This window comes from Saccoglossus kowalevskii, chromosome 10, assembly GCF_978046115.1.
Source record: "Saccoglossus kowalevskii chromosome 10, keSacKowa6.1, whole genome shotgun sequence".
Lineage (NCBI taxonomy): Eukaryota > Metazoa > Hemichordata > Enteropneusta > Harrimaniidae > Saccoglossus > Saccoglossus kowalevskii.
In genome coordinates this window covers 4,801,270-4,814,206 of record NC_140650.1, presented here as the reverse complement: position 1 = coordinate 4,814,206, position 12,937 = coordinate 4,801,270, and the positions used below count along the sequence as shown (strand labels likewise).

Below are 12,937 nucleotides of genomic sequence, written 5' to 3'. Positions count from 1 at the left end.
TGTTCTTCACAATTTTCACAGGTTACCTGTTTCCCATACAGCATATTATTTTTATGGTTTTAATGTTTGTATATAAGATTGTACACATGAAGTGCCATCTTATCTATCCGACCTCATTACTATTCCAGTTCCAGTTAGACAATCTTCTTCTTCGTCCAGTATAAGGTTAATTGAACCCACTATAGCCTACAATAGTACATCAGTACAAAGATGTGTTTTTATCTGGTTTTCGAAATATAATAATAATAATAATAATAATAATAATAATAATAATAATAATATAATAATAATAATAATAATAATAATAATAATAATAATAATAATAATAATAATAATAATAATAATAATAATAATAATAATAGAATCTACCATTGTCAGTTTGTCAGAACACCCATCGCCCAGTCAATCTCTGGAATCTTCTACTTTTAGTTTCAACTCTATACCGTCACTGTATACCAGTTTCAAATATCCTTCAGATCTGAAACGAAATTCGATGAAATCTGAAACGAAATTCGATATACTCAACGATTTTGTGTGCAGGCTTCAGTCGAAGGACGCTACTTCTGTCGGTAACCGGTGCGCCAGAAATGCCGCACAATCCAGTGAATCGTTGCACTCGCTAGTCCAACTTCCTTGGAGATTGTTCGCAAACTATTTCCACTAAGAAGTGGCGAATAATCTCCTTCCGAATGTCTTCGTTTACAGCTTTGAGATAATAGCAATAATTGTATAGCCAACGATAAGTTCAAAATCAGAAATTGCCTTCAAATCTAAGCTGTTCTCATGAAGGTAATTTAGATAATTCCATATTATGTTATGGGTGTTTTTTTTTTAAATAATTGTATAAATAATTGTATGAAAGAACATATGTATGCATAGAATGTCCAATAATAACAATTAATAAAACATTGTATGACAGAACGCGTACAAGTTGTAATAGTTGAACCCATTTGAAACCCTGGGCAAATGTTTTGATTAACTGACACATAGGCGGTATGACAACGGTCACTGGGTGGTCTAGAAAAGTGTCTATGAATGCTGCAAAGTCCCTCGGTAATTATCTACCAGGTGCAGGAGTATGTAAATATCTTGCGCCCGCAGTAACCCACATCATACAGCGTAGGGATCTGTTAACATACCATGTGTTCGCATTGTAACATAATGGTGTAAATACTGTAATATACATTTTCGAGTTGAAAAACTGAATATGGATGTGCTGCTCCTCCCGTACAACAACGATAAAATGCGTTGCACCGGATCTCGTCTTTCTAGACAAATATTTGTATGTGTGTTGACTGGCGTGAATCTGGTACAACATCTATGCTAGATTCAAACATCTGTCTACTCACATCCTTAGTTGCTACACGTGTAAATTACAATACATTGTATCAGTCAATTATTCGTTCTCAGTTATTCTAATGATGTTCATTACTTTTAATTAAGGTACTTTCATTCGAGGTTTGGAAACAACTGCAACTTACGATCCTACAACCGAGGAATTTGTTCTCCATACTCCTACATTATCAGCATTGAAATGGTGGCCTGGAAACTGTAAGTATGCTTCATATAAAATGTCCACACAATTATACTCACACAATGTACAGTAGAATGGTGGCCTAGAAACTACCACACACAAGTACCCACACACTGTACAGTAGAATGGTGGTCTTGAAACTACCACACACATGTACCCACACACTGTACAGTAGAATGGTGGCCTGGAAACTACCACACACTGTACAGTAGAATGGTGGCCTGGAAACTACCACACAGTGTACAGTAAAATGGTGTCCTGGAAACTAACACACACTGTACAGTAGAATGGTGGCCCGGAGACTACGAAACACATGTACTCACACACTGTACAGTAAAATGGTGGCCTGGAAACTACCACTCACATGTACTCACATATTGTACAGTAGAATGGTGGCTTGGAAACTACCACACACATGTACCCACACACTGTTCAGTAGAATGGTGGTCTGGAAACTACCACACACATGTACCCACACACTGTACAGTAGAATGGTGGCCTGGAAGCTACCACACACATGTATCCACACACTGTACAGCAGAATGGTGGCCTGGAAACTACCACACACATGTACCCACACAATGTACAGTGAAATAGTGGCCTGGAAACTACCAAACACATGTACTCACACACTATACAGTGACATGGTGGCCTGGAAACTACCAAACACATGTACTCACACACTGTACAGTAAAATGGTGGCCTGGAAACAACCACTCACATGTACTCACATATTGTACAGTAGAATGGTGGCCTGGAAACTACCACACACTTGTACCCACACACTGTACAATGGAATGGTGGCTTGGAAACTACCACACACATGTACTCACATATTGTACAGTATAATGGTGTCATGGAAACTACCACACACATGTACTCACACACTGTACAGTATAATGGTGGCTTGGAAACTGCCATACACATGGACCAACACACTGTACAGTGGAATGGTGGTTTGGAAACTACCACATACATGTACTCACATATTGTACAGTAGAATAGTGGCCTGGAAACTACTACACACATGTACTCACAAACTGTACATTTGAATGTAGGCCTGGAAACTAACACACACGTGTACCCACACACTGTACAGTAGAACTGAGGCCTGGAAACTACCACACACATGTACCCACACACTGTACAGTAGAATGGTGGCCTGGAAACAACCACACACATGTACCCACACACTGTACAGTGGAATGGTGGCTTGGAAACTACCACACACATGTACCCACATACGGTACAGTAGAATGGTGGCCTGGAAACTGTCATACACATGTACCCACATATTGTACAGTAGAATGGTGGCCTGGAAACAACCACACACATGTACCCACATACGGTACAGTAGAATGGTGGCCTGGAAACTGTCATACACATGTACCCACATATTGTACAGTAGAATGGTGGCCTGGAAACAACCACACACTGTACAGTAGAATGGTGGCCTGGAAACTACCACATACATGAACTCACATATTGTACAGTAGAATTGTGGCTTGGAAACTACCACATACATGTACTCACACACTGTACAGTAGAATGGTGGTTTGGAAACTACTACATACATGCTTTCACATATTGTACAGTAGAATGGTGGCTTGGAAACTAACACACATGTACTCACACACTGTACAGTAGAATGGTGGCCTGGAAACTACCACACACATGTACTCACACACTGTACAGTGGAATGGAGGCCTGGAAACTACCATACACATGTACCCACACACTGTACAGTAGAATGGTGGCTTGGAAACTACCAAACACATGTACTCACACACTATACATTGACATGGTGGCCTTGAAACTACCAAACACATGTACTCACACACTGTACAGTAAAATGGTGGCCTGGAAACAACCACTCACACGTACTCACGTATTGTACAATAGAATGGTGGCTTGGAAACTACCACACACATGTACCCACACACTGTACAGTAGAATGGTGGCCTGGAAACTACCACACACATGTACCCACACACTGTACAATGGAATGGTGGCTTGGAAACTACCACACACATGTACTCACATATTGTACAGTAGAATGGTGTCATGGAAACTACCACACACATGTACTCACACACTGTACAGTATAATGGTGGCTTGGAAACTGACATACACATGGACCCACACACTGTAGAGTGAAATGGTGGTTTGGAAACTGCCACATACATGTACTCACATATTGTACACTAGAATGGTGGCCTGGAAACTACCACACACACGTACCCACACACTGTACAATAGAATGGTGGCCTCGAAACTACAACACACATGTACTCACAAACTTTACATTTGAATGTAGGCCTGGAAACTACCACACACGTGAACCCACACACTGTACAGTAGAATGGTGGCCTGGAAACTACCACATACATGTACTCACACACTGTACAGTAGAATGGTGGTTTGGAAACTACTACATACATGCTTTCACATATTGTACAGTAGAATGGTGGCTTGGAAACTGACACACATGTACTCACACACTGTACAGTAGAATGGTGGCCTGGAAACTACCACACACATATACTCACACACTGTACAGTGGAATGGAGGCCTGGAAACTACCATACACATGTACCCACACACTGTACAGTAGAATGGTGGCTTGGAAACTACCAAACACATGTACTCACACACTATACAGTGACATGGTGGCCTTGAAACTACCAAACACATGTACTCACACACTGTACAGTAAAATGGTGGCCTGGAAACAACCACTCACACGTACTCACGTGTTGTACAGTAGAATGGTGGCTTGGAAACTACCACACACATGTACCCACACACTGTACAGTAGAATGGTGGCCTGGAAACTACCACACACATGTACCCACACACTGTACAATGGAATGGTGGCTTGGAAACTACCACACACATGTACTCACATATTGTACATTAGAATGGTGGCCTGGAAATTGCCACACACGTGTACCCACACACGGTACAGTAGAATGGTGGTCTGGAAACTACCACAAACATGTACCCACACACTGTACAGTAGAATGGTGGTCTGGAAACTACCACACACAAGTACCCACACACTGTACATTATAATTGTGGCCTGAAAACTACCACACACATGCACCCACACAATGTGCCGTAAAATGGTGGCCTGGAAACTACCAAACACATGTACTCACACACTGTCCAGTGAAATGGTGGGTTGGAAACTACCACACACATGTACTCACACACTGTACAGTAAAATGGTGGCCTGGAAACAACCACTCACATGTACTCACATATTGTACAGTAGAATGGTGGCTTGGAAACTACCACACACATGTACTCACATATTGTACAGTATAATGGTGTCATGGAAACTACCACACACATGTACCCACACACTGTACAATGGAATGGTGGCTTGGAAACTACCACACACATGTACTCACATATTGTACATTAGAATGGTGGCCTGGAAATTGCCACACACGTGTACCCAAACTACCACAAACATGTACCCACACACTGTACAGTAGAATGGTGGTCTGGAAACTACCACACACAAGTACCCACACACTGTACATTAGAATTGTGGCCTGAAAACTACCACACACATGCACCCACACAATGTGCCGTAAAATGGTGGCCTGGAAACTACCAAACACATGTACTCACACACTGTCCAGTGAAATGGTGGGTTGGAAACTACCACACACATGTACTCACACACTGTACAGTAAAATGGTGGCCCTGAAACAACCACTCACATGTACTCACATATTGTACAGTAGAATGGTGGCTTGGAAACTACCACACACATGTACTCACATATTGTACAGTATAATGGTGTCATGGAAACTACCACACACATGTACTCACACACTGTACAGTAGAATGGTGGCTTGGAAACTGCCATACACATGGACCCACACACTGTACAGTGGAATGGTGGTTTGGAAACTACCACATACATGCACTCACATATTGTACATTAGAATGGTAGCCTGGAAACTACCACACACACGTACCCACACACTGTACAATAGAATGGTGGCCTCGAAACTACAACACACAACTACTCACACATTTTACAGTTGAATGTAGGCCTGAAAACTGCCACACACGTGTACCCACACACTGTACAGTAGAATTGTGGCCTGGAAACTACCATACACATGTACAATAGAATGGTGGCCTGGAAACTACCACACACATGTACTCACACACGCTGCAGTAGAATGGTGGCTTGGAAACTACCACACACATGTACTCACACACTGTACATAGAATGGATGCCTGGAAACTACCACACACATTTACCCACATACGGTACAGTAGAATGGTGGCCTGGAAACTGTCATACACATGTACCCACACATTGTACAGTAGAATGGTGGCCTGGAAACTACCACACACTGTACAGTAGAATAGTGACTTGGAAACAACTACATACATGTACTCACATATTGTCAGTAGAATGGTGGCTTGGAAACTACCACATACATGTACTCACATATTGTACAGTAGAATGGTGGCTTGGAAACTACCACATACATGTACTCACACACCGTACAGTAGAATGGTGGCCTGGAAACTGCCACACACACGTACCCACACACTGTACAGTAAAATGGTGGCCTCGAAACTACAACACACATGTACTCACACACTTTACAGTTGAATGTAGGCCTGGAAACTACCACACACGTGTACCCACACACTGTACAGTAGAACTGAGGCCTGGAAACTACCACACACATGTACCCACACACTGTACAGTAGAATTGTGTCCTGGAAACTACCACACACATGTACTCACACTGTACATAGAATGGTGGCCTGGAAACTGTCATACACATGTGCAGTAGAATGGTGGTCTGGAAACTACCATACACATGTACCTACACACTATACAGTAGAATGGTGGCTTGGAAACTACCACATACATGTACTCACATATTGTACAGTAGAATGGTGGCTAGGAAACAACCACATACATGTACTCACACACTGTACCGTAGAATGGTGGCTTGGAAAGTACCACATACAAGTACTCACACACTGTACAGTAGAATGGTGGCCTGGAAACTACCACACACATGTACTCACACACTGTACAGTGGAATGGTGGCCTGGAAACTACCATACACATGTACCCACACACTGTACAGTAGAATGGTGGCTTGGAAACTACCACACACTGTACAGTAGAATAGTGGCTTGGAAACTACCACATCCATGTACTCACATATTGTACAGTAGAATGGTAGCTTGCAAACAATCACATACATGTACTCACACACTGTACAGTGGAATGGTGGCTTGGAAACTACCACACACTGTACAGTAGAATAGTGGCTTGGAAACTACCACATACATGTACTCAAATATTGTACAGTAGAATGGTGGCTTGGAAACTACCACACACATGTACTCACACACTGTACAGTAAAATGGTGGCCTGGAATCAACCACTCACATGGACCCACACACTGTACAGTAGAATGGTGGCCTGGAAACCTCCACACACATGTACCCACACAATGTACTGTAAAATGGTGGCATGGAAACTACCAAACACATGTACTCACACACTGTCCAGTGAAATGGTGGCCTGGAAACTACCACACACATGTACTCACACACTGTACAGTAAAATGGTGGCCTGGAATCAACCACTCACATGTACTCACATATTGTACAGTAGAATGGTGGCTTGAAAACTACCACACACATATACTCACATATTGTACAGTAGAATGGTGTCATGGAAACTACCACACACATGTACTCACACACTGTACAGTAGAATGGGTGGCTTGGAAACTACCACATACATGTACTCACATATTGTACAGTAGAATGGTGGCCTGGAAACTGCCACACACACGTACCCACACACTGTACAATAGAATGGTGGCCTCGAAACTACAACACACAAGTACTCACACACTTTACAGTTGAATGTAGGCCTGGAAACTGCCACACACTTGTACCCACACACTGTACAGTAGAATTGTGGCCTGGAAACTACCATACACATGTACAATAGAATGGTGGCCTGTATACTACCACACACATGTACTCACACACTGTACAGTGGAATGGTGGCCTGGAAACTACCATGCACATGTACCTACACACTGTACAGTAGAATGGTGGCTTGGAAACTACCACATACATGCACTCACATATTGTACAGTAGAATGGTGGCCTGGAAACTACCACACACGAATGTAGGCCTGGAAACTACCACACACGTGTACTCACACACTGTACAGTAGAATTGTGGCCTGGAAACTACTACACACATGTACCCACACACTGTACAGTAGAATGGTGGCCTGGAAACTACCACACACATGTACCCACACACTGTACAGTGGAATGGTGGCTTGGAAACTACCACACACATGTACTCACACACTGTACATAGAATGGTGGCCTGGAAACTACAACACACATGTACCCACATACGGTACAGTAGAATGGTGGCCTGGAAACTGTCATACACATGCACCCACACATTGTAGAGTAGAATGGTGGCCTGGAAACTACCACACACTGTACAGTAGAATAGTGGCTTGGAAACAACCACATACATGTACTCAAATATTGTACAGTAGAATGGTGGCTTGGAAACTACCACACACATGTACTCACACACTGTACAGTAAAATGGTGGCCTGGAGACTACCACACACTGTACAGTAGAATAGTGGCTTGGAAACTACCACATACATGTACTCACATACTGTACAGTAAAATGGTGGCCTGGAGACTACCACACACATGTACCCACACACTGTACAGTAGAATAGTGGCCTGGAAACTACCACACACATGCACCCACATAATGAACAGTAGAATGGTGGCCTGGAAACTACCACACACATGCACCCACATACTGCACAGTAGAATGGTGACCTGGAAACTGCCACACACATTACCCACACACTGTACAGTAGAATGGTGGCCTGGAAACTACCATACACATTTACCTACACACGGTACAGTAGAATGGTGGCTTGGAAACTACCACACACATGTACCCACACATTGTACATAGAATGGTGGCCTGGAAACTACCACACACAAGTACCCACACACTGTACATTAGAATTGTGGCCTGAAAACTACCACACACATGCACCCACACAATGTGCCGTAAAATGGTGGCCTGGAAACTACCAAACACATGTACTCACACACTGTCCAGTGAAATGGTGGGTTGGAAACTACCACACACATGTACTCACACACTGTACAGTAAAATGGTGGCCCTGAAACAACCACTCACATGTACTCACATATTGTACAGTAGAATGGTGGCTTGGAAACTACCACACACATGTACTCACATATTGTACAGTATAATGGTGTCATGGAAACTACCACACACATGTACTCACACACTGTACAGTAGAATGGTGGCTTGGAAACTGCCATACACATGGACCCACACACTGTACAGTGGAATGGTGGTTTGGAAACTACCACATACATGCACTCACATATTGTACATTAGAATGGTAGCCTGGAAACTACCACACACACGTACCCACACACTGTACAATAGAATGGTGGCCTCGAAACTACAACACACAACTACTCACACATTTTACAGTTGAATGTAGGCCTGAAAACTGCCACACACGTGTACCCACACACTGTACAGTAGAATTGTGGCCTGGAAACTACCATACACATGTACAATAGAATGGTGGCCTGGAAACTACCACACACATGTACTCACACACGCTGCAGTAGAATGGTGGCTTGGAAACTACCACACACATGTACTCACACACTGTACATAGAATGGATGCCTGGAAACTACCACACACATTTACCCACATACGGTACAGTAGAATGGTGGCCTGGAAACTGTCATACACATGTACCCACACATTGTACAGTAGAATGGTGGCCTGGAAACTACCACACACTGTACAGTAGAATAGTGACTTGGAAACAACTACATACATGTACTCACATATTGTCAGTAGAATGGTGGCTTGGAAACTACCACATACATGTACTCACATATTGTACAGTAGAATGGTGGCTTGGAAACTACCACATACATGTACTCACACACCGTACAGTAGAATTGTGGCCTGGAAACTGCCACACACACGTACCCACACACTGTACAGTAAAATGGTGGCCTCGAAACTACAACACACATGTACTCACACACTTTACAGTTGAATGTAGGCCTGGAAACTACCACACACGTGTACCCACATACTGTACAGTAGAACTGAGGCCTGGAAACTACCACACACATGTACCCACACACTGTACAGTAGAATTGTGTCCTGGAAACTACCACACACATGTACTCACACTGTACATAGAATGGTGGCCTGGAAACTGTCATACACATGTGCAGTAGAATGGTGGTCTGGAAACTACCATACACATGTACCTACACACTATACAGTAGAATGGTGGCTTGGAAACTACCACATACATGTACTCACATATTGTACAGTAGAATGGTGGCTAGGAAACAACCACATACATGTACTCACACACTGTACCGTAGAATGGTGGCTTGGAAAGTACCACATACAAGTACTCACACACTGTACAGTAGAATGGTGGCCTGGAAACTACCACACACATGTACTCACACACTGTACAGTGGAATGGTGGCCTGGAAACTACCATACACATGTACCCACACACTGTACAGTAGAATGGTGGCTTGGAAACTACCACACACTGTACAGTAGAATAGTGGCTTGGAAACTACCACATCCATGTACTCACATATTGTACAGTAGAATGGTAGCTTGCAAACAATCACATACATGTACTCACACACTGTACAGTGGAATGGTGGCTTGGAAACTACCACACACTGTACAGTAGAATAGTGGCTTGGAAACTACCACATACATGTACTCAAATATTGTACAGTAGAATGGTGGCTTGGAAACTACCACACACATGTACTCACACACTGTACAGTAAAATGGTGGCCTGGAATCAACCACTCACATGGACCCACACACTGTACAGTAGAATGGTGGCCTGGAAACCTCCACACACATGTACCCACACAATGTACTGTAAAATGGTGGCATGGAAACTACCAAACACATGTACTCACACACTGTCCAGTGAAATGGTGGCCTGGAAACTACCACACACATGTACTCACACACTGTACAGTAAAATGGTGGCCTGGAATCAACCACTCACATGTACTCACATATTGTACAGTAGAATGGTGGCTTGAAAACTACCACACACATATACTCACATATTGTACAGTAGAATGGTGTCATGGAAACTACCACACACATGTACTCACACACTGTACAGTAGAATGGGTGGCTTGGAAACTACCACATACATGTACTCACATATTGTACAGTAGAATGGTGGCCTGGAAACTGCCACACACACGTACCCACACACTGTACAATAGAATGGTGGCCTCGAAACTACAACACACAAGTACTCACACACTTTACAGTTGAATGTAGGCCTGGAAACTGCCACACACTTGTACCCACACACTGTACAGTAGAATTGTGGCCTGGAAACTACCATACACATGTACAATAGAATGGTGGCCTGTAAACTACCACACACATGTACTCACACACTGTACAGTGGAATGGTGGCCTGGAAACTACCATGCACATGTACCTACACACTGTACAGTAGAATGGTGGCTTGGAAACTACCACATACATGCACTCACATATTGTACAGTAGAATGGTGGCCTGGAAACTACCACACACGAATGTAGGCCTGGAAACTACCACACACGTGTACTCACACACTGTACAGTAGAATTGTGGCCTGGAAACTACTACACACATGTACCCACACACTGTACAGTAGAATGGTGGCCTGGAAACTACCACACACATGTACCCACACACTGTACAGTGGAATGGTGGCTTGGAAACTACCACACACATGTACTCACACACTGTACATAGAATGGTGGCCTGGAAACTACAACACACATGTACCCACATACGGTACAGTAGAATGGTGGCCTGGAAACTGTCATACACATGCACCCACACATTGTAGAGTAGAATGGTGGCCTGGAAACTACCACACACTGTACAGTAGAATAGTGGCTTGGAAACAACCACATACATGTACTCAAATATTGTACAGTAGAATGGTGGCTTGGAAACTACCACACACATGTACTCACACACTGTACAGTAAAATGGTGGCCTGGAGACTACCACACACTGTACAGTAGAATAGTGGCTTGGAAACTACCACATACATGTACTCACATACTGTACAGTAAAATGGTGGCCTGGAGACTACCACACACATGTACCCACACACTGTACAGTAGAATAGTGGCCTGGAAACTACCACACACATGCACCCACATAATGAACAGTAGAATGGTGGCCTGGTAACTACCACACACATGCACCCACATACTGCACAGTAGAATGGTGACCTAGAAACTGCCACACACATTACCCACACACTGTACAGTAGAATGGTGGCCTGGAAACTACCATACACATTTACCTACACACGGTACAGTAGAATGGTGGCTTGGAAACTACCACACACATGTACCCACACATTGTACATAGAATGGTGGCCTGGAAACTACCACACACTGTACAGTAGAATAGTAGCTTGGAAACTACCACACACATGCACCCACATACTGCACAGTAGAATGGTGGCCTGGAAACTGCCAAACTCATGTACCCAAACACTGTACAGTAGAATGGTGGCCTGGAAACTACCACAGACTGCACAGTAGAATGGTGGCCTGGAAACTACCACACACTGCACAGTAGAATAGTAGCTTGGAAACTACCACATACATGTACTCACATATTGTACAGTAGAATGGTGGTTTGGAAACTACCATATACATGTACTCACATACGGTACAGTAGAATGGTGGCCTGGAAACTGTCATACACATGCACCCACACATTGTAGAGTAGAATGGTGGCCTGGAAACTACCACACACTGTACAGTAGAATAGTGGCTTGGAAACAACCACATACATGTACTCACATATTATATAGTAGAATGGTGGCTTGGAAACTACCACATACATGTACTCACATATTGTACAGTAGAATGGTGGCTTGGAAACTACCACATACATGTACTCACACACCGTACAGTAGAATGGTGGTCTGGAAACTACCACACACATGTACTCACACACTGTACATAAATTGGTGGCCTGGAAACTGTCATACACATGTACAGTAGAATGGTGGCATGGAAACTACCACACACATGTACTCACACACTGTACAGTGGAATGGTGGCCTGGAAACTAACATACACATGTACCTACACACTGTACAGTAGAATGGTGGCTAGGAAACAACCACATACATGTACTCACACACTGTACCGTAGAATGGTGGCTTGGAAACTACCACATACAAGTACTCAC

At 43.3% G+C, this 12,937-nt stretch overlaps 1 protein-coding gene across 1 annotated transcript in view; it reads left to right on the top strand.

Moving 5' to 3' along the window:
- LOC102807713 (peroxisomal acyl-coenzyme A oxidase 1-like) overlaps positions 1 to 12,937 on the top strand; it is a 184,118-nt gene that overhangs the window by 79,981 nt on the left and 91,200 nt on the right. The window contains exon 5 of the mRNA XM_085504700.1: positions 1,444 to 1,551. Coding sequence (XP_085360826.1) covers positions 1,444 to 1,551 — 108 coding nt within the window. The remainder of the gene's footprint in view (positions 1 to 1,443; positions 1,552 to 12,937) is intronic.